Source organism: Sceloporus undulatus, chromosome 1 (assembly GCF_019175285.1).
Source record: "Sceloporus undulatus isolate JIND9_A2432 ecotype Alabama chromosome 1, SceUnd_v1.1, whole genome shotgun sequence".
Classification (NCBI taxonomy): Eukaryota; Metazoa; Chordata; class Lepidosauria; order Squamata; family Phrynosomatidae; genus Sceloporus; species Sceloporus undulatus.
The window spans coordinates 122,353,202-122,377,493 of record NC_056522.1 but is presented as its reverse complement, the minus strand read 5'-3'; the positions used below and the strand labels follow the sequence as shown (position 1 = coordinate 122,377,493).

Genomic DNA, 24,292 nt, shown 5'->3' with positions numbered 1-24,292 from the left:
TACAACTGGAATTCTAATCTAAGCTTTTATTTTATTTTATTTATTTTGAGAAACCCTTCATCCACCTCTATATCAGAACCGTTCACAATAGTATGCCCACTTGTTATTTGTATTGGGAGAAATAACTTTTGAGAAGCTATTTTCATGAAGAAATTGGTGTGAGAAAGTAAACATTTACCTGAACCACGGGTGTGTGGGGGAGAGTAGTTGCAGTGGTTATTTGTTAAAAAGCAGAGGCTACGAATGTACACTTATGGAACCTACTGTAGCATGTTGCTCAGACACACCCAAGAATGTTACAACTCTTCATTTCACAAGAAGAAGCAGAGACTATACAGAAGGCTTTCAAGTCACACAGAACATTAGAGATTGTTTCAACAACACTGAATAGCCAATGAGATTGCTTGTAATGTTTGTACTTTTAAGAGTATACCTACAAAATACTTGGCCTTTCCAAAGTTGCAAAATACTCCTTCCCAGCCATAGGTTTATATGACCTTAATACTGAACAGGAAAATGGACAAGTAGAAAAAAAGGGGAAGCAGAAATTTAAGTGCCATTTTTAACTGCTGTGTTTCATTTGAGTGATTATTTAAAGTAGTGGTTTATTTAACTGAACAGAACAGCACCTGTGAAGTGAATTATTGACAAGACGGCCAGCTTTGTGAACTGCAACCAAAAAAGATTTTCATTTCAATGCTTGCACACTACAGAGCCAACCACAATTTAGACTTTTAAAAAAGAAACTAAGCACAAGGACTTTTGCATTTTTTTTATAAAGTCTTCCAAAATGTCAGAATAATAGCCAAATGAGATGAAAGAGCACTCCAGTCAAGAGACTGTCTCTGCACTGAGCTTCACTGCAACACTGATGTTGAGATTTTGCGAGCATACATGTTCAAAGGATTCACCAATTTCTCCCCCCACCCCCAGTCCTAAGCACTTGTTCCACATTGCGGTAATGTTGATTTATCTTAAAATATTTCTATTCTGCCGGTGATTCACAACATATCTACATAGCCTACACATATAATATAAATATCCAACATGAGTGTAAAAAAACGGGAACATAACTAATAGGTTATACACTAAAAAGCAAAGTGAAGGCATTAACTCAAACATCAAAGTGAATAAAAAAGTTTTCAATTTGTGTCTAAAATGTCTAATGACATGTCTAAAATGTAACATTTCTTTTAAAAATTCAAGCTACAGTACTGATACACCAAATTAGGCGTTGCCAACTGCAATTCCAACAGTGACAACTAAGACATCCTCATGAAAAATGCAGTCTTTGTAACTCCTTTTCTATAGGCTCTCAACCCACCATGAAGGTGAAACTGGCCCAAGAGCATCCAGTGGGTTTCATGGCTGAGTAGGGAACTGAAGCCTGGTCTCTGGCATTGTAATCCAACACTCAAACCACTATGCCACATTGGAATAAGAAAGCACAACTTTCCAAATCTGAGGTTACTTTAACACATTATTTTGAGCTAATTAAATTGGGTTTCTAAAAAATGGGTGGAAGGTTTTACTTGTCTTCTTTTCACCAAACTGGTTTGTTCAGAGGTAATTTGCATTACGATAATACCACACTCAAGTGTTTATGAACTTACACTACATCATCATTACCATTACCTACAGTTCTCAAATCATAGGTTAAGGCTTCCCTATAGAATACATAGGTAGACAGCAAATTCTCCATCCTTCCTTATCAATTTCTGGATGATAACATTTCTAAAGCTTTCCAGATCATGAATCTGATCTTTCTGATTCTGGGGCCACACCAGCCAATTTTAAACTCACCAGTCAGGAATTACAAGACATCGACTCACCCCATACAGCTTTCACATCATGGGACAGGTGATCAAAATAAGCATCATAATCACATGGAAACAGAAACTTAATGTAATGAATTAATTACACCATTGTGATGTTAAACAGGCAGTGCTGATATCGGAAAGATGGATTAGCTATCAACCACAAAACACAGTTTGCTTGCAGATACGGCCTCTTTATACATAGAAATGGAAAAAGATGACTTGTTTGGTTTATTTGAGCAAAACAGACCCACCTATTGGGCAATCAAAAGGGACATTAAGTACCATGGTCCCTTGATATCTGGAGTTTAACTGGATGTTCAAATCCTATTAAACAGAATAGCATAGTAAAATGCTGTCACATCTATAAAATGGTAAAATTAAGGTTTGGTTTTTGGAATTTATATATTTGTTATTTTTTTTTAAATTGTTGTTAAAATTTTCAAGCTGTGGATGCTTGGATCTGTGGATGAAAAATCTGTGGAAACAGAGGCCAGACTGTAAAATATCAAATCAACTCTCACTTTTCTCCTTCACTCAAATATTTTTTAAAAACAGAAGTGGGTCCCAGACTCCCCGGGGTCTTCATTTGTCAGGTTGTGAAGGGGGTGAGGGACACAGCCATCTTCCTTCCCGGTGGCTTAACAGTTTTCCCAGGGGTCTGCATAGCTCCCCAAATTGTGTGCTCAAGCAATCAAGAAGCAGATTTTGAGAACCTACAACCTCTGGCAAAGAGAGACAGAGAGAAAAGAGAGTGTCAAGGGGTAATAGGAAGGCTGGGGCTTGTGTGTGCATGGTGTCACTTTGAGAAGTCGTTGGAGGAAAGTTCGCTCCCTCCATTCTTTCCCCTTTGGTCTTTCCAAAGGCACAATCCATAGGCTGGTGGTGTATCAGGTTTTGAAAGGAGTAAAATTAACCCTTTCCTTCCTCTCTGTTTATCCATTGGTATTTCAGCTTTTGGAGGGTGCAAAGTTAAAAACATTTCCTTTCCTTTTGCTTTTACCAAAGGCAAAATCCATCAGCTGGTGGCATGTCTATGTGTGGAAGATGCAAAGTTAGCCCTTTTCTTTCCTTCCATTCTTTCCAAAGGCACATGCCTCACATCAATTATAAACACTGTGTTGAATTGGGTACTGAATTTATTGAAATAAAAATGTAATAATTTGAACAATGTTGTTTCCTTATAACAAAGTAAAAGTATACATAAATCTGTGAATTTAAATACACACATTAAAAAAAACAGAATATTTTTATTAATATACTATGTTGAGTGGGAGGGCCCCCCTGACGTCTGTATGTAGATATAAAGGGGAGCCCAGGGGAAAACAGTCTGACAACCACTGATTTAAAACACAAATAATTTATACCATTAATTCCAAGAGGATGCTAGCCAATTGGCAGGAAGTAGTTTCCCAAATTGCTCATGAAGAAATAAACCTGTTCCCAGTTTTGGAGCTCAAGCAAGAACCATTAAAGGCACAACATTCTGAGGAACATGTGATGTGAATATTTTAGTTCATTTCAGAGGCAAAAAAACAGACCTTAGGATAAAATGTATTTGCAAAAATTACATATTTAAAGCATCAGTCCTAATGCTGAATTCTGCACAGGGCCTGTGTTAGTTTGGGACTGTATCTTCTATACATTGGGACACATCTGAGCTCCAGAGGGTTCAAAAAGTGATAGGCAAGATATAAAAGTAATTTGTGAGAGCATCATGAGAAAAATGCAAGAAGGATAGTGCAACTGTATATAGAATGCATGGAATAAATCTTATGTTTCAGGTTTTATGTAAAGAAATAAAAGTCCATGTCCTTGAAGTCTAGTATTGCATCTGCCTACTATGCACCAAAAGCTTCTCCATTTAGTCTATTACCAAAAACTATGCAACAATACACGCTTTGGTTATAAATGCTAGGGGAAAACATCAACTTTCCTACCAACAGCAATCAAATAAATTATACTATATTGCCATCATATATGTGAAGTAGGAAGACAAAAATCAGGTGCCATTCCACCCCACACAATTATAGCACTATGATTCCACTATCAAATCATGAGATTTGTATTTTGGTGAGGTACTAGAACTTTCTAACAGAATTCTAAACTGCAAATCCCAGGACTCTGTAAGATCCTAAACCATGGCACATAAAGTGGAAACATAGTGCAATAATTCTGCAATGTGAAATAGCCTCAGGAAAAGGATGGAGCTGATAGGAAGGAGAATATAGAAAAGAAGTTAACAATAAACAAAATGCTGGCCTGTTCTAGTCTGATAACTTTCCCCTCCTTTCAAGAAACAAGCCACAAAATTTTACTTCAAGCAACCAGTTAAATTATTCAAAGCAATAAGACAGGCTCTACCTTTATATTCCCTCTCCTCTTTATAGATAAAATTTAAAGAGTTAGATTTAAAATGCTGTGTTTGTAGCTTCATGTGAATAACTAATTTATCTGAAACAAATAGTGCTGTACCACCTTAATAACTACCAAATTTATTACAGAATTAGCTTCTGTGGATATAATCCATATTATCAGATATATGGAATGTTATGCAGAATTTCAGTTATGCATAGCAGTACAATCAGAAGTAAGAATGCAGATGGTGAAATCAGAATGAAATTAAATGCAGAAAGAACTACCAGTATCAATTCCATTATTACAGTTGCTGCTGATTACAGTACTCAAATATATCTATACTAGGTAAGCCATTTAATACATGTCATGTTGCAGCAATCCATTATCTTGAATAAAAGCTGGGGGTGAACAAACTGCAACCTCCTGATTTTGTTGTTGTGGGCCTTCAAGTTGTTTCCACTTTATGACAACTATAAGGTGAATGTATCAAGGAGTTTTCTCAGCAACGTTTTTTCAGGAGGAGGGGGCTGCCTTTGCCTTCCTCTGAGGATGAAGGAATGTGCTTTGCCCGAGGGTACCCAGAGGGTTTCCAGGGCTGAGTGGGAATTTGAACTCTGGTCTCCTGGAGTCCTAGTCCAACACTCAAACCACTACCCCACCACAGCATTAGCTGAATTATAATCTGCCTTTCTTTTTTTTTCTTTGTGTTTTTCCTTATTGTGCGCCACTGGATTCCTATCTGTGTACTGTACGAAAATATATTTTAAAAATAGATATTCCGTGTATCTAACGGCAGGGGACATGAAAACCAATTCTTTAACAAATGGTTAGTCTTTAGGGATTGCACAGGACTCTTCTTTTTGTCAAAAGAGACTAACACAGCAGCCTCTTTTGATGAGTGATCTGAAATAAACTTCTTTCCAGGATCAGAAAAAGGAAGTGATGATATTCAAAGGAAAAGTGAAGTATCTAACAGAACAAAAGAAACTAGACAGTAAGTGAACTACTTTCAATGGCCCTTTCCATTATTCATTTTATACCTTTTTTTCCAATTCTTCTGCTTTTGTGGGTTTTCTATTATGGCTTTCATGTTATAACAGAGGTGAAAAATTGCCAAGACAATCTTCCTTGACTTTTCATTCAAATCCACTTTCCAAAAAGAGTGTGGGCAAGTTTTTTGAATCCACTGAATTGTTCTATAAATTTATATTTAGATTCCAAAATAAAAATTGCTATTGCCTCAAAAATACAAAAAACATGTTTAAATATAGGGAAAAATATGCTTCAAAGTTGCAAACTAGAATTTAACCTTAGGGGAACAATGTACCAACAAAATGTAAAATAAGGTAGCCCCTCTCAATTTATGGGGGATCTGTTCCGGACCCCCTGCAAAAATGGTAACTCGCAAATATTCGAGTCCCATTGAAAATAATGGTGCACATGGGTACGCGCCGCCATTTTATCTCTCCCTGCTTGTTCCTCCCGCAAAGAGTGAGAACGCAGGCTCCAAGTGCACAAAAAGGGAGGGACAACTGTATTTCATACTTTCTTAACTGAGCTGAGAAATTCACCTTCATATGGGAGTACAAATAATTAGGGCTAAACAAAGCAATTATGTAGTAATTGGCAAGCATGCCAAATTCTACTGACTTCAAAACCATGACACGGTAAAACTGGATATTGTTTGTGTTTCTTGATGCTTGCATATCTCAGCCGGGAGCTTGGTGGTTACCCTTATTAAGCATTAGTCATTAGATTCCACCAAGTGGAAGGTAAATCTCAATTGGCAGATGAGCAACTATCTGAGAGAGACAACAAAATGAGTCACACATCCATCTTTAGCAGAGCCCATAGGATTAAGAATGAAAAAAGAGGCAGGACAGCATTATGCCTATATACAAAGAAGAATTCTTTGTGCAGATGTTTATAGTTATGTATCGCTTCAACAAGCAATCTGCCACAGCAGAACAGAAATTTATATTACTTGCAAAATGAAGTGATTGGGAGGAGGGTAGAATCAGGCCACCTAAATTAATAATTTGGACTTCAGCAGATCAGAGAGCCAAGCTTCTCTCTGTGAAAATAATACTCAGAGTCCAGAGAACGGACCCAACAATGCTGATCACAGAAAAGTAAGAGAAAAAACACTCTGTCATTGTGCTTCTCTATGCCACAGAAGGCACCTAGATTTTTCCTACCTCATTTGTAAAACATAAATTACATGAGTAACCATGAATTAAGAATCCTCAAGGCAATCCCTTCTCAACAAACAACACTGAACATCTCTACATCTCCTCACCTGCAAACACTGAAGAATATAGCAGATCTAAAGAGAGCAACCCCTCTATGTGCACCTGTCCCACCAACACTAGTAAAAGTGAGTGTGATAAGAAATTACTGCTATCCTACAACACACGCCCTTCAGTTTCAATGAGATCAAGGAGCCTTTCTTTTGTTTACTTTTCTCTTTCTTTCTGTTGCATTGTTTTTAATTTAAACTTGAGGAAGCTCATGAAACAGCACACCAATATTAGATTTATTTATCCGGAACTAAACCTACTGATTTCTACTGCAGCTGCTTTCTTCAAAGTATAATTTGGACTGTTTTTAAGGTACAGAACCTGTCATAAACCCTGTTATAAACTACTGGATAGCAATCAATTAAAGGATACACTGTAACATTCCAGAATTGTGTACATCAACTGTAAATTAAATGTTAATTTTTGTGCTACAACTCCCATAATCTCTAATCAGAATGGCCAGTTGAGCCAAATTCTCACCTAAAATTATGGTTTCTGATCAAGGAACTACTTAGTAATCACTCTTGGAAAATTTGTTGACTGATTTGAAAACAGGCAACGTTCTTTCACCAGGAGTACAAAATTGATCTATCATTCTATGATTCTATCTTAAAGTATAAGGATAAAGGGTTTCTATTTACACTATATAAATATCCATGAAGGCCAGCAAGGTCAAGTCAGATATGGCGATGCTCTCTCGGAGCCCTTTCTAATAACTAATAGTGTAAAACAAGGTTGTGTTCTTGCTCCGACTTTATTTACAATCTTCTTCAGCATGATGCTCCAAAGGGCTACGGCAGATCTCAAAGAAGAAGACGGCATTTATATACGCTACCGTACTGATGGTAGCCTGTTTAACTTAAGCCGCCTGAGGGCCCGCACTAAGACTCTAAACTATCTAGTCCGTGAGCTGTTTTTTGCTGACGATGCTGCCCTCGTTGCCCATACGGAAGCAGCTCTGCAGCGCCTAACATCTTGTTTTGCAACAGCTGCAGAGCTCTTTGGGCTGGAAGTCAGTCTGAAGAAAACCAAAGTTCTCTACCAGCCGGCACCACAGGAAGAACACTACCATCCCCACATCACTGTAGGCACATCTGTGCTTAAGTCCGTCCAGCAGTTCACCTACTTGGGAAGCATCATCTCCTCAGATGCCAAGATTGATAAAGAGATCGATCACAGACTAGCAAAGGCATATAGCGCATTCGGAAGGCTTCACAAAAGAGTCTGGAGTAACAAACACTTGAGGCGAAGCACAAAAATCAGTGTGTATAGAGCCATTGTACTGTCTATTCTCCTCTATGGGTCTGAAACATGGGTCACCTATCGCCAACACCTACAACTCCTTGAACGCTTTCATCAGCGCTGTTTACGCACAATTCTAAATATACACTGGACTGACTATGTGACAAATGTTGCTGTCCTCGAGCAAGCAGGGATCACCAGCATTGAGGCCATGCTATTGAGGACGCAGCTGCACTGGGCAGGACATGTTTCTAGGATGAAGGACCATCGCCTCCCAAAAATAGTATTCTACGGTGAATTCGCCACGGGTCAGCGTAAAAGGGGTGTCCCAAAGAAGAGATACAAGGACTCCCTGAAACAACATCTCAGGCTTGGCCAGATAGATCACCAACAATGGTCCTCCCTGACCTCGCATCGGGAGGCATGGAGACACACTATCCATGACGCTGCAGCCTTCTTCGAAAGCTCCCGCCGAACGAGCCTCGAAGAGAAACGACAACGCAGAAAGAACCACAACCTGGAAACTTCACCCAAGGAGACTTTCTGCTGTGCTTTCTGCAACCGGACCTGTTTATCCCGAATTGGCCTTTTTAGTCACCAACGCGCTTGTACAAAGCGCGGGATGAGTCCTTTCTGAATCTTCGTTCGCGAAGCAAAGCCAGAGAGAGATATAAATATCCATCACATTTCCTCTTCCTGATCAGCCCTCATTTTCATTAGTTAACACTTTATGCGACTGCAGCTGATATCTGTGTATCTGTGTGTATTTTATTTTACTAAACTCAATACTATTTTGCCTTTGTTTATAATTCCCTTATTTGCTTCAAACTGATACAGATGCTGGGGTTTTGTCTCCAGTCTCCATAACTTACTAAGCTTCTATGACTCAGAGGCGAGTTCCAACCATAATGAATCACTCCACTGTAAGATACAGAAGTGACTATAATGTATCACATCCCTTTCAAATAAAGAATTTCCCTTTCTTTTATTTCAACAAGTTCATCATAGTAGTCCAGGTAAAAATAAACAGCACATTTCTGAACACAGTGACCTCTACAGTTAAACTACAGATAAACCATCTAGCTATTATAAACAAGCAGCAAGTAATGTAACTGGATAAATGTTCCGTTAGTATTGAGGAAAATAATGCTTGCTCACCTATTTATCTTATCTTTGAGGTTCTATTTTATTTTTTTGCAAAAACAAAATATTATGTTTAAAAATGCCCCAGATAAACCATCAGAACAAGTCTAAGTGTTAACAAGCTGAGTCAGGACACCAGTTGGGAACAAAATATGCAGAGGGTTCAATGGCCCTCTCAGGCAAACCAAATGGGTCAGATCCACTTCTTAAACTGCCTGATAAATCAGGCTGTAAGATCAAGAAAGACAGACTAGTTCATGATTTTCCAAGAGAGCAGAAATGATTTCCCCCCCTTTCCCAGATGTGGGAATGCAGCTAATTTAACACGTACAGTTTAAACCCAAGAAAAGGAGACTCGTTTATTACAAAAAGGTACCCGAAAAATATCAAGGAAGGCATCTATTTAACTAACCAATGGAGAAATCAATTAATAGAGAGGGGAGATGGTGAAAGGGAGAACAGCACTTCATATAAGGTTTTCCAACCTTTCACTATGAGTAGGCGCTTATACCATGACAAATGTTTAAAATCTTACAGAGATTTATTTTTAGAAGCAGAAATCCTCCTGAAACTAGTGAGTCATATGTATTGGTGGAAACCAAGAACACCCATTTCTTTCACATCCTCTACATTGCTTATAGTTGTTGTTGTTTTCTCTTCACACGCCAAACCCCAGTTGGTTCTTTAATGGTGAAGGAGCTGATCAGAGCTGTCTAAACAGGAAAATCCATCTTTGTTCTAAATGTTTCAGTTCATCTCAAATTATCTGATGAGCAGAACCAACACTTTCTCCCCCATGTGCCAGGGACCTGTTCCCCTAATGGTGCCCATTGGCTACAATCTTTTTTCTGTCTTTCTTGGAAACCTGCCAGATACCAGCAGACAATGGCTCAGCGACTAGCACCAGTCTAGGGACCACTACTCTGCTTTAGATCAGCTGGTTATATGGTAGCTGGCACAGTTATATATACTATAGACAACAGATTTACTACTAAGCTTTAGTCAAACTCTAGCAAAAAGCTGGTCTCCCAATTTTAAAATTTATTAATCAACATTCATTTCCAAATTCTGAGAGAGAGGGCATATTCCATTCTTTAATGTTAATGATGCACAAAATGCAGTTTTGTACATCAGTCTTCATCAGGTAGCCCATGTGTCATAAATATGAAACTGCTACTGCAGAGTGCTGCTGACTTTGCTACAGAATACGGCAATCTTTACAGGCAATAAAAGACAACTCACTCCAAAGCTAATCCACCCCTGACACACAGAAATTGGAAATAGCCTTATTCTCTGCAATCAGCTCTTGAAACACAAAAAAGAGTTTCAAATCTAAAAAACCAGCAAAATCTAAACACCAGATGGATTAAAGAGTTAGACATCATTTGTAGCATTTAGTGAAGCAATGCCTATATCAAAGGAGGAATGGTGCAGCAACGTTAATTCGGCATATACCCCACCAACTCCTAGCAGACAGATATTGGTTCCCTTATTATGCTGGTCTACAGAACAGTTTCTGTAGATTCAGGTGCACCCATACATTTCCCTGCTGTAAACACTTTTTGCAGCATTCTGCAAATTATGATACATTTTAACCTAAAGACAACATCAGCAACAACCACCAACACATGGTCCTCTCCTTGTGCGGGCACAACTTAAAAAAATCACACAGTAAGAATAAGCACTGGCAATTTTTTATTCTCATATAAACAATGAAAAGGCTATTCTGCAGACAGTTACAACCACTGAAGCAAGATGAAACAAGCTGAATCCACAGGGGCGTAATGGGACTTCAGGATTTAATCTACTCCTGACAGTTAGTATCAGCTTCATGCTGGTCACTGCCCAGTAGTGAAACTGTACCTGCCTGGAATAAGATGAAACCAATATGCAGTTTTTAGCATAGCTACCTCCTCCAAGGCCCCATGCACTGACCTGTCCATTCACAAAAGTAATGGTGCTTACTGGACAAAACACAAAATGGTTTTCAAACTGTCTTCACCCATCTGCACAAGAGCAAAAATCTGGCCGTAAGTCATCTTATTGGAATGAGAGCAAGGAAACAGGTGCTGTACCTAGGCATTTAGCCTTAGATAATTATGGTTCACTGTGGCAAATAGTTCATTTATCAAAGAAAAAAGCTGAGGGTGCAGAGAAATAAGAAAAGAAAGAAAAAGATGCAAAAGGGAAAAGACCAGCGGCAATCCATAACTGCACTCTTAAGCATTAAGGCAGGGAATTAGAGCCATTCATGCAAGCTCGCCATCTCTGTCCAGTAGAGACAGCTTCACACATTGCATTTGAATGTGTGTGTGTGTGTATTTGATAATGTGCACTTGTTAGTGTACAGATAAAATGGTTAACTATGAATTAGATAAATGTGTCTGTAAAATGAATGCTATCAGACAGACTAGATTCACTTTAGCTCCCCATAAACCTTGGTTTGTTGCCATGTAATGTGTGACATGCCCAAAGAGAAACAAGTTCATATTTTATAAACCACGTCTAGGAGCAACTGTTTGAGGCAAATTTGAACTTTTTTGTTTTAAATGTCTATCCAAAGAAGACTTTGAAAAGGAAAAGAAAGCTAAGAGGTATATTGGGATATTTAATCAGGAAGGAAACCACAATAGCAAAGAGAACTTTGAGCCACAAGACAGCTCTCTCACATTCTTCAAGCCATCTTCTGTTGTGGATGGCTTAAATTAAGGTAACCTATGCTGCAGCAGACACGTGAGTCAGCAAGAGCTGCCTGTAGGAAACTGCTGACATTTTTAAATGGCTCACAAGCATTAAACGCAAGAGTACACACACACACACACACACACACACACACACACACCTTCCCACTCAGTAAGTGCAGGCGCACATACATCAGTGTGCAGAACACTTTCAGCCTACACTTCCCATTTTCTTTATTCAGAATTTAGAATATATATGTAAATACAAATGTCTATGTATATGTGAGTGTGTTAGCTACAATTAGCAGCTGCAGAAGAATAGTTTCAAGCTAGTTTTAGTGTCTTCCTTTTATTTATTCTAACAAAAGATTTGAATTACTTCTCTTTTGTAAAAACTGAAATTGCTGCCACACAGAGCATAACTTCCTGTACAAGGGCTGGCAAGTAACAGATGCTTCCTTAAAAAAAAATGAGTGGGAAACATTGAACTTGGAACTCTTGAAGGATCATGTGCAGCAGTCAGGAAGTTATTTCACAAGCAAGAGATTGGAGGTTAATTTCTAGAAAAGAGAGAAACAGCCCTCCTTGAAAATAAAGCCTTCTGCCCTGGAAGACTGCAGGAGCTTGGAAGAGGGAGTCATGAGGCACCTATTGGTGCATTCCATCAGTAACATGGGAAATACAACTCAAGACATGAAAATTGGGCTGGATTTAACATTGCTCAAGAGTTTGCAAAAGAACTTTCTTCCTTTTTTTCTCCAGGTAGCCTTTCGAATGACCTGAAAATCAGCTCTGGAGCATTTTCCACTAAAATCAATGGGGCAAGTGGATTATGAGTAATATAAATCATTCTAGTTTCAACAGATCAGCTATAAGCAATAATATGTTTGTATCTAACATGTTGGGCTAGCTAGCTAGACAAACATTTTTAAGATGCAGGGGAGACATTTGCCATTAATTGCTGCTCGGAGAAGGAAAGGATCGAGGGACAATAAATAACTGCAGAACCTCTTAGACTGCTAACCTTTATGGAACACTGGACACCTATTGATAAACCTGCTTTAAACTGTTCTGAAAGTATGAAATAAGGCGGAATATAATTTGTAATAGAGTATTATCCAAATTTTAATACAATATTATCTAAATTTTACTGAGAGGCTCAAATTTGAGAGCCCCACGTCTTTTTGAAAGAAAAATGCCACAATTCTAAACACAATCCTGAACACAGCCAAGACTTACTTTGAATAAATATGTACAGTATTGCACTAAATGTGAAAAACAGTCTGCTAAGAGTCATAAAGTACATTCATCCCTCCATATTTGCAGCTTTGATATTTGCGGATTTGATTAATATGTTCTCTCTACGAATCTCTAGGTCCGCCAGTGAAACTCTATTGCCAAATTTAACTAAAAGTTGCACCGAAAGTCCTAGAGATTCCTAGAGAGAATACTCTACTAGGCATTTGTAGCTCCTCCAGCGCAGATCTAAGCTCAGTGTCTGTCGGACGTTGACCACAGAGTTGTGCTGGAAGACCTAGAGAGGTGTCCTCTCCAGCAAAAACATGGTGTTTTGTTATTTGCAATTTTTCTATATTCACCGAGTCTTGTGCCCCGAAACCTAGTGAATATGGAGGGACAACTGTAGTCCCTTGGTAACCCTGGTGTTTGGTTCCAGGACCCTTTCCAGTGGATACCAAAATTTGTGGATACTCAAGCCCCATTACATACAATGGCATAGTAAAATAGTGTCCCTTCTATAAAATGGCAAAATCAAGGTTTGCTTTTTGGAATTTATTTTTTAAAAATATTTTCAAGCTGTGGATGGTTGAATCTGTGGATAAAGAATCCGTGGATACAGAAGGCTGACTGTATTCTAAACTGTAGACTAATAACAAGCTGACTTAGGTATAAAAAGCAGACTACCCCAAGTATCAATGGAAGGAGGGGGAAATTGCCCATTTTAACACCTTTCACAGAAGCTTATAAACATGATATTTCAGCTACACAAAGTATGAATTGGGTTAAGGTGGGGGTTTTTTTTAACAGTTCTCCCCCTTTTCCTTTTTGATTTACACATATTGTTCAATAGCTCTTCTGTCAATGCTAGTAATTGTTGTACCAGGCAGTAGCTTAAATTTAAGCTCATTATTGATCACACAGAAATTTATATGCATTCCTCTGCTTGCTCACTTTAAAATTATAATTTCAGCTCCAGCAGTGGCAGGCTAAGTATGATGCTTTTCAACACACTACAAAGATGCTTCAGTCTGACTAGAAAGCAAAACGAGCATGGTGCAACTCAGCTGGCTATGCTCATACATTTTACATTTTCTGGAGGCAAGCTTCAAAATGAATACTTAATTCATGCAGCTGCCTTAAAGTTTTTATTATATTCCCCCTCCCATACCAGAAGAATCAGTGACCAAATTGTGTAAAAGCTGAGTAGGCATTATTAGCATAGTTGTAACAAACGACAGGAAAAATTTTGAATGGAAAGATGGGCAGTTTATGCATTCCATCATAACAAATTATGCTCTTTTAATTTACCTAACAGAAGCAAAAATTAAAATAAAATAAACCCATATTGCTAGCTTAATCAGTTTAATTACTTTGAAAATGTCTGTCAATTTATTGGACCATTTTAAAAATTTGATACAGTTTTTTTTCTCTATATATAGCTTTATTTTTTAAAAACATGTTTTATTATTTATTTATTAACTGTTTTAATACCATAATAATTTAATTCCTTTTTAATGTACTTTTTAAAAAAATGTTTTTAATTGTACTGTTTTTTATGCTGTGGAGCCACTCTGAGTTCCAGTCCTGGGTAAAGAGTGGGATACAAATAAATATAATAAATAAATAAATAAATTTGTCACTGAAATGCAACATGTTTACTTTCCAGTATCACACACCAGGGATGGAGAGAAGGTATGGTCTGAGCATGGAAAGCTACTTTTGAAAACTAATTTGTTAGGTAACATGTGTTAAGCTATTGTCCACTTAGCTTGTTATTGTACCAAAACCATAACTAGCTAAACATTAACTTGCTAACAACCAGTCATTGCTTTTCTCATAGAAACTATCTATCTATATCTATATAAAAGTCAGAAAATGGGTTAACATCTGAGAGGGGAACACCTCATAAAGTCCCCCAAAACTTATCAACACCCAAAAGTAATAAGAAATAAATACATTTCCAAACTGAAATTTCCAAACTCTGGATGTGTCTGGTGTGTCTCAGTGTAATCTGAAGATCTAGAAGGACTTACAAGTCCCACTTGATTAACAACAACAAAAATGACTCCCTTGGTGCCTTAAGTTATATGAAGAATGCCAGGATAATTAGGGATTGGTTTTTATGTGAAACAACTATGAGTTACATGCAATGCTAATAACTCAGTGTAAATTCCTGGGCTCAGAATTCTAAGTATATGACTATTGCCACATGTACATTACAACGTTGGGTCTCAAGACCCATGGGTCAGGTCCAGGCTATCTGAAGGACTGTATTCTCCCATACAAAGCAGCCTGTGCTTTGAGATCTGCTGGGGAGGTTCTTCTCTTTGTCCCACCTCCCTCACAGATACATTTGGTGGGAACATGGGGGAGGGCCTTCTCAATGGATGCCCCCAGGCTCTGGAACTCCCCTTCCCAGAGATATCAGATTGGCACCCTACCTTCTTTCTTACCACATACAAGTAAAGACTTTTCTTTTTTGACAGGCATTTGTTGACTGACTATATAAGGTGCATCTTACACAAAGCACAGGATATTGCTAATTGTTGTGCTGGTGTGTGTGCGCATTTTAATGATACATGTTTAACTTGGTTTTAATATTTTTCTAATTGTTTAATTGTTTTTTAACTTTTGTATTTTGTGGATATAAACAATGTTTTTTTATATAGCTGTAAGCTTCTTTGAGTCCCAATCTGGGAAAAAAATAGTATAGATATAAATAATAATACAGCCCACCATAGTTGATCACATAGGCCTAATGTTTGCCCACCTCTGCGTCAAAAAGTACATGCATCCAAGTTAGTAAAGTTATAACTGAAGAAAGAATATGTTAATCCTAACACTCCAAAGACATCAGATCCTACCTGATGCTGGAAGCTAAGCAGGGTCAGGCCTGTTTAGTACTTGAATGGAAGACCACCAGGGAATATCAGGTGCTATAGGCTGTATTTAATAATAATAATAATAATAATAATAACAACAAATTTTTGCACACTCTAATAATTTCTTCCCAGATGTCCTGAGAGTGCGGGGCAGATTGTGTAGGGAGAGGCGTTCTCTCAAATAACTCGGGCCCAAGCCATATATGGCTTTAAAGGTAATAACCAACACTTTGCATTGGGCCCGGAAGCTGATCGGCAGCCAGTGAATAGATTTTAATATTGGTGTTATGTGGTCAAACCTAGATGTTCCGGTGACCAATCTGGCTGCAGCATTTTGAACCAATTGAAGTTTCCGAACTTGATACAAAGGTAGCCCATGTAGAGCGCATTACAGAAATCTAAAGCAGATGATGAAGGCATTGAAACAGTTCAAGGTTTTCCGTACCTTGGCTCAATCATTTATCAGAAAGGAAACAGCAGTCAAGAAATCAAGTTATAGATTTTGATATAACCTATGTATAAGTCAAGGGTAAAACTTAGGGTCATATCATAAAGGATGTAAAGGATGAAGCAAAGGAAAATGATGCCAAAGCACACCACTATTTTCCTACCCAGGCCAGTAGCAGCATTACAATGGAGTGTAGAGGGGGCCAGTGCTTCTTTCAGATTCGCCAGGGATGGACTAAGCATTCACCTTTCGCCACTCTACTCAGAGAAGGGAATGATTTCTATTTTGATAAGACATATAGTACAGTAGTTTTTTGGGTTGATTTTTTGACTAAAATTTCTAGACATATACATGAGTATATACAGTAAATACATTTTATTGTGGAATCAAATGCTGATGCTACCTGGAGATCTATGCAATTTTTATGTAAACTACTATTATACTTCTCTAAATACCCAAGTATAATGACAAAACTACTGGTTGAATAAAGCCATGGCCATGGACTTTACTCATGTCAATGATCTGAGCACTAAAGACACCCTTCTTTGCAATAAGTGAAAATCTTCAAATTGATTTCGAATCAAGTTATTTAAAATGAATTAATTTGGCTCATATTATCATCTAAATGATCTTTTAGAAACATGGACCCACCATTTTTAGGTAGAGCCTAAAATTCTACCTGAAACCCTGAACAGCCCCAAATCAATTTGAAGATTTTCAATCATTGCAAACAAGAAAGTCTTCAGTGCTCAGATTATCGACAAGTAAAGTCCATGGCCATGGTTTTATTATACCAGGGGTCTCTGTGGAATGGGATTGCTAAAATGAAATAATTTGGCTTGTATTAGCATCAAAATGAACTCTTTTAAAAACATGGGCCCACCATTTTTAGGCACAGCCAGGACAAAATTCTACCTGAATTCCTGAAGAACCCCTGCCACACTGAATGAGAAAGAACTATAATCTAATTCTTTAGAAGACAACCTCATAGGTTCTGATGGACTGTATTTGTCCTACTCCCAGAGATGTCACTATGCCAAGGCCTGAAAGCAATCCCAACTGTTAATCCTTTCCCACAAAATATTCCCAGCAAATGCAGCAGTGTTGCAGTACCTTGATTAGGTCCTGAATACAGCAAGGCATCCTGGGCACCTAAATCACTGGGTAGAACCTTCAGAATCCTTCCCATATGCCTGCAAAATGACATTTCCCTGGACACCTACAAACCTGAACCCCACACTGCTGTTGCTAATAGAAACTAAACTACAGTACTTGCTCTTCCTATCCAGCTAAATTTCACGACAAAGGAAGCAATCAGCTAGCAGTTGTGACCTAGACTAAAATAATTGTTGAAGTGATAGGTATCAAGGCAGCCAAAGTAAAAAGTAGGTGAAACAGATTTCTCCATTTGAGGGCTGGGATCAAAGCTCTGCTTTGGGCATACTCAGCAACGCATATATATAGGTTGGTATGCATTTGAACACTTTTAAAAGACGGAGTCCTCTCATTCCCATACACACATCAATAACTACTGTGTGGACTCATTTCAGATATAATTTTGCCTTATTTGAGAAACACACATCCAAAGATCTCTTAGGCACATGGAACAAGTCTGGTTCCCAGGCACCCAGTCAAAGTGTGCAACACTATAACCATGCTGTATCCATTTTTGTACATATCACCTACACAGGAATACGTCACCTAGGAAGCCCCTACAAAAAGTGTGATAAAAAAGCAACAGCTAGAAAAGATAACTATGTGTGCATTCCTATGCTAAATAAACCTGGCACTTTGAATTTCCTTATAGCACTCTCCCGGAAGCAAGGAAGAACATATTGTTTGGCACTGTAAATTTCCCACACGACTATCTAGTGACAAGCTAGGCAGCAGTATGTAGTCATCCCTCCACACCTCAACCTGTCTCTCTCGCCCATGAATGCATACTTTCCAGAAGTTAATTATGACTAGATTTTATCTCAATGCTGCTTGAACTTCTACAGTCCTTCTCATCAAGAGATCTCTTAACCGCTGTTGAAAACATCAATCATCTTCATAGCATTGCTAAAGGCAGTACTTGTGCAGCTTGAGAAAATGAAGCAAGTCACAGAACAAGTTATCCTCAGAACTGGGAATACAAACATACAATCCCAACTCTCATTCCCACGCTTGTAATGCAAGGCACAAAATAAAACAATTTCCCTTTTTTGATGTCAAGTGCCCAACATTTCCAAATGCAAATCTCATTTCAGACTGTAGCATGATGAGCTATTTAAATATGAAATAGTACTGACACCTTCATACAATTTTGGCACTCATGTTTTTCTTAAAATATTTATACATTTTCTTTCTTTCTTTCTTTCTTTCTTTCTTTTATATTCTGCTTTTTTCCCTAAACAGGATCCAAGGCAGCTCAGAGACATTTTAAAAACAAGGTAGAGCTTAAAAAATCATTTGTATAAAAGTTTTAAGACAATTAAATGATAGTTCAGTTAAAAACACGAGGTTATAGAGTAGCCATAATGCTACAGGCTATAAGGCTTATAGGTTTTTAAAACAAGTACAAGTTGAATATCCCTTACCTAGAATTCCAAACTCCAAAATATTTCAAACTGCAAAATTGTCCACATGAGTGGCTGAGATAGTGATAGCTTTGCTTTTTGATGCTTTGGTGTACACAAAGTGTTTCATGCACAAAATTATTTAAAATATTGTATATAAAACTACCTTCAGGCTGTGTGTATAAGGTGTATATGAAATAAATGAATTCCATGCTTAGACTTGGGTCCCATCCCCAAGATATCTCACACTGTGCATGCAAACATTACAAAATAATAATTTAAAAAATCTGAAATCCCAAACACTTCTGGTCCCAGGCATTTCAGATAAGGGAGACTCAATCCATATCTGTTTCTTATATTGCCATGCATTTGAATATTTAAAGTCTGCAATGTCAGGGTGTAGATTCCCAAAATGCATTTTAAAAGCTTCAAGCATATAATAATAGTTATTAAAATATTTATTAAATATTACTAAGTCTTCTCTTTCTACTTAAAAATGCTCAAGACGATTTTAGAACATGGTGCAAAAACAACAAGATAAAAATGTTCCAGGTACTTCAAAACAGCTAAGCAGTCTGGCACTTAACAACAACAACAGGGCTTCACAAGAGCACAGAAAGACATCACAAAGAGTCAAGAAGTTGCAAAAGCTGGGTGCCGCAACAGAGCAGTCCCACTGCTTCTTTTCAGGCAAAGCAGCTCAGTTGGTGGTAACACGCAAAAGCAACCTCTCCAGTAGATATTAATGAGTGGGCAGGTATGGCTACCTGTACAGCATTTCATGTGCAATATATTATTATGTTCCTTACAACAGCCCTGAAAGCAGATCATCACTATCTCCAAATTGGTGATGGGAGGGATTACATTTACAGTGTTTTTCAATGAAGTGTGAAATAACAACTTTAACTTTGTGTAGAAGACTCATACAGCCATGAGGAGAGGACTAGAAATATTTGCTTTATCTTTTATACCCACTACTTTCCCGTTATGTTTGAACTCTCGTTCATTACAACTATGCTGAACGATTTTGATGCTGGCTAGGTTGAATATCAAGCCATAGTTCAAAACTAACTACAGCTAACCCAAATGCAAAATTAAGAAGGAACTCTGGTTAGTTTAAAAGGAAAATGGAAGCCTCCAATCTCCTCTTGGCAGTTGCCCCAAAGGAAAGATGGGGATTGGGGCATCCATGAACCCAGGGTTCAGTCAAATCATGCACACAATCTTATGTGACTGGAGTTTAGTATTGGAAAGGCCCAGGGACTTGCTTAAAGCCATTGAATGAGTTCATGAGTGAGGTAAAACTCAAATCAGAGATTTTGGAGTTGGGTTTCATTCTCTAACCTGCTATGCTACACTAGGTAACCATGTGCCGTATAAGTACTTGTTCCTGGACTGAAGAGAAAAACACATTTATTTAACGTAAGGATTTTCATCTCAATCCAACACACATCTAATCAGAAGCGAGCCTTACTGTGATCAGGGGACTCAGTCTTAAATAAGCATGCACAGGACTGCAGGACCCAACAACCAATAGGCACATTTATTAGGAAGTTAATTACACTGAACTCAGTGGGGCTTTCTTATGAGTAAACAAACATTAGACTGGGCTGCACCTGACAATGTGTGGATTTTGACAAGGGTTGTTATTAAAATACTAAGAAATTTTAGCCTGCAACAGTGAATACAGCACTGTAATTTAACACCTTCTCTTTAATATAAATTCCTAAACTGTCAGAAGGTATCATCTTTGCATCACATTTATTATCTTATAAAAAGAAGTTTACTCCAGATTTGCCCACTCTTCAGTAATGAAAAGCCCAATGATCTCACAGTAGCTGAAGTGTTTTGAGAAAGACGCCCGCTGTATTACAAAAATAGGCTGTTCCACAAAAGGAGAGGCATGATTTCACACTCAGCTTACTTTATGACAGCCAAAGCCTTTGCAGTTAGCTGCCTTCTCTATATATGTTACATTTTTAATGATCTGGGAAAATCATTATCCACGTCAACATCTCTCTCCAACGTTATACCAAAGACAGAAGGGGAGAGAGAGAGAGGAAAAATGCAAGGTCTTTCATTAAGCATTATCTTCTTTTGGGATCCCACTAGGTGACTAAGATATATTTCAATGGGAAGTAATTACCCTTTGCTGTGCAATTCAACAGATTAAATCGATAAAGAAACCACTCTTTAGAAGGATGGCATGAAGCAAAAGCCACCTATTGTTAAGACAAGGGGGATCCTCCTCCTGACGCTTGTCACAAATAATCTGAAAGGGGAGTCCCACTTGCCCTGAAGATGCCTCTGGTAATTAAATGATTAGGTAGCCCAACTTGGAAGACTAAGAAATACACCTGAAATGCAGCAAGGTGTTTGGATGTCCCAAGCATGTGCAGCTTCACACACCCACCAGAGTATTTTGACAGATGCATCTTGCCAGATCTTTGGGGAGAGGGGAGAGATGGCAGATTTCACTTCAAGGCAATCTGCAGAATGATAAGCGCAAGCTTGAGAAGCAAAAGTGGGCTTTGAACAGGAGGAACTTCTCATGCAGCCTAACCTGTGTGCTTTCCCCCACTCCCCACCCCTCATTTTGCTTCATTGCAACACACCACAAAGGTGACCACTCTCCCCACTGCTACTAAAAAATGGAAAGATGGTCAGGAAAATAAAAGGCCTGGTGCTGACCAGACTGACATAACAATACAGACCCAACTGTTAATAGGAAGTCCCAATAGGAAGAATGAGGGCAGGAGGTGCAGGGATGAATACAACTGCTTTCCACACACCTTGGCCCACACTGGAGGACTTGAAGGGGTATCTGGCAGGAAGCATTTCTAGCTACACATTACTCCTGTTGCAGAGAGCGGGTTGAGGGCTGGACGAGGACTCTGGAGACCAAGGTTTGAGTCTTGGCTTGGCCATGGTAAGCCCCACTGACCTTGGGCAAGCCACACTGTCAGACTCAGAGGAGGGCAATGGCACACACTCCCTTTTGAAGACGCTTTCTAAGAAAACCCCATGGCAGGGTCAGCCTTAGAGTCAAAAGGACTTGGTGGCACAACGACAAAGGCTGAGAGGGAGGCACAAAAAAGCAAACTGTCTTTGCACTCGCTCTCTGGTGGTACCAGACTCAAAGGGGATCAATATGAAATAAAATAAAAATGAAAGGAGCAATGGTAGGAGTCATGCCCGTTTCACACCCACTCATTCCCCCACCAAGTCCCCTTCTTTCTTTCTTCTTCCTTAGGAACTTAAGGCTGCATCCACACTGGAGAAATGAGCTGGTTTGGCACCACTTTAGCTCTTTTTCTGGCTCAAGGCTATGGAATTCTGGGAGTTGGAGTCTGTTGTGAGGCCCAGAGGAAGGTAGGCTGAGCGATGGCCCAAGCTTTTCTTCCCACCCCACTCTCTGGGGAAGGAAGGAGGAAATGGACCGCACCAAAGGGCAGTGGGGGAGGAAGAAAGAGAGAGAGAGAAAATGAAAGAAAGAAAGAAAGAAAGAAAGAGGGAGAGGAGAAGGCCACGGTGAAGAAATAAATAAAAAGGAGGTGTAAATATAATAGGATTAAGATCAGGAAGTTATAAGGATTACTAGGAAAAGATTAAAATGTACATTTGTTTTTCATAATGTAAATATATGTGTGTGTATTTACATGACCAAAAACAAATGTACATAGTGCCTTACATAGTCAGTGTGTGTGTGTGTATATAGAGAGAGAGCGAGAGAGAGAGTGTGTGTGTGTATATATATATATATATATATAGTGTATATATACAGTGTGTGTATATGTAGAGTATATATAATATAATATAAATGCAGTATATGTATAATATGTATAGTGTGCATAATATATATATATATATTACAAAGGAGTTGATATGTCTTGCCCAAGTGTCCTTTTCCCAGCTTGTTAAGAAGCGCTGTCGCTCTGGCTGCTGCTTACAAAAGGCAAAGCGCAATCCCATACAAAAACACACAACCACTAGAGCTGATGCTGTTGCTGCTCCTCCTCCTCCTCCGCTGCCAGACTTACTATGCTGCTGGGCTCCTCCTCCTCTTCTTGCTCCCAAGCTCCATCCCCGGGGAAGCGGGCTCCCTCAATCTCTCTCTGGGCCAGTCGCCCCTTTTCACACACACACCCCCCGACTGCCTCGGGACGGAAGCTTCAAGGCAATTAAAAGGGACCCACTGGGAGGCAGCCCCCCCACTCCACACACACAGACACACGCACAACAGCACACACAAACACACACCTCTCTCTCTCTCTCTCTCTGTGCTTTGCTCCTCCCTCTGACACCTATAAAAACGGCACCCTTTCGAGGCACTACTCCGAGGAAGAGAAGCAAAGCCGTCAGTTGCACAACCCGCAAACGGATACAACAACAACAACACCACGCTCCAGACCCTCCTTTGCACACAGAGGAGAAAACACAACAACAGCTGGCAACCACAGCTCCAAAACACGCTGCAAGAGGAGGCCGTCCAGTTTGAGGCCCCTTTAAGTGCCCTGGCTGAGTGCGGGGGGATCCTGGGAACTGTAGTTCTGTCAGAGAGAGCTCTGGCGCCACGACAAACTACAGTTCCCAAGATCCCCCCGCACTCAGCCAGCGCACTTAAAGGGGCCTCAGACTGGATGGCTTCCCGCAGCGTGGTCTGGACCTTACCTGGGATGGGAGCAGGAGCACTTTCCAAATGCATCTGAGGAAGTGGGCTGCAGCCTAGGGAAGATCCTGCTGCCAGCTTCTTCCTTTCAGTCAGTCTCACAGGCGCTGCAGCAAGACCTCAGGTTTTCCAGACCAATAACACAAAGAGGTGTGTGTGGGTGTGTGTGTGTGTAAGGATATCTGTTGAAAAGACACAATGCGCCTGATTCTTTCACTCAAAGCTGCTCCAGAGATCTCTATACATCACAATAATAATAATAACAACAGATAGTAACAGATGACAACAACAACAACCTCACAACAAGAAGCCGCCTCCAAGTGTAAAGCTACTAGTAGGAGAGGCTGCTTTTTAAAAAAGGACTCACTTTCTTGCAACTTCTGGGAGGAGAGGGCCAGGAGGCCAGGAGGCCAGGGAGCCAGGAGGAGGCGGCGGCGGCGGCGGCGGCGGAGAGGTCCGAGTCAGAGACTGGCATCTGAGGCAGACAAGCGCCACACGCCGATCGCTTTGGAAGTGATGATGGTAGTAATCGGGAGGGAGGCAAATCCTTCCCCTGTGGCCCTCTTCTCCTTCTCCTCCTCCTCCTCTTTCAGGGGGCGGCTGGGAGAGAGGGCGCCACAGTCGCCACCAGCAGCTGCTGCCTCAGGAAGCCGCCAAGGCTTGCAAATGGAGAAAGAGGGGAGTAAGAGACACGTGAAAAGGGAAGGGAGAGAGGAAGAGGGACCTGTGGGGGTGTGATGGGAGGGGAGGAAGGTGTGTGGGTAAGAGAGAGGGGGAAAGAGGTGTGTGTGTGTGTGTGTGTGTGTGTGAAAGTGATTTGAAGGGAGAAAGGGGTGTGTGTGTGTGTGTGTGTGTGTGTGTGAGTGATGTCAGAGGTGTGTATGAGGGATGTGAGGCAGAAAGAGGTTTGTGTGTGAGGTGTCAAGGGAGAAAGGTGTGTGTGTGAAAGTGACGT

The 24,292-nt window shown here is 39.6% G+C and overlaps 1 protein-coding gene and 1 long non-coding RNA gene across 5 annotated transcripts in view; one reads left to right on the top strand and one right to left on the bottom strand.

The window, feature by feature from the left end:
* Positions 1-23,812, bottom strand: part of BACH2 (BTB domain and CNC homolog 2) — a 235,152-nt gene extending 211,340 nt beyond the window's left edge. For 2 of the 3 annotated variants that reach the window (XM_042464408.1, XM_042464394.1), the window contains exon 1: positions 23,705-23,812. Coding sequence is in view for 1 of the 3 variants with exons in the window: in XM_042464394.1 (XP_042320328.1) it covers positions 23,705-23,812 (108 nt within the window). In the remaining 2 variants the exon portion in view is untranslated. Of the gene's footprint in view, positions 1-22,708; positions 22,967-23,704 lie in introns of those variants that run through there. The other variant, XM_042464402.1, reaches the window with a different exon arrangement.
* LOC121929109 overlaps positions 23,760-24,292 on the top strand; it is a 22,951-nt gene continuing 22,418 nt past the window's right edge. For both annotated transcript variants that reach the window (XR_006103613.1, XR_006103611.1), the window contains exon 1: positions 23,760-23,859. This is a non-coding gene — a long non-coding RNA (uncharacterized LOC121929109). The remainder of the gene's footprint in view (positions 23,860-24,292) is intronic.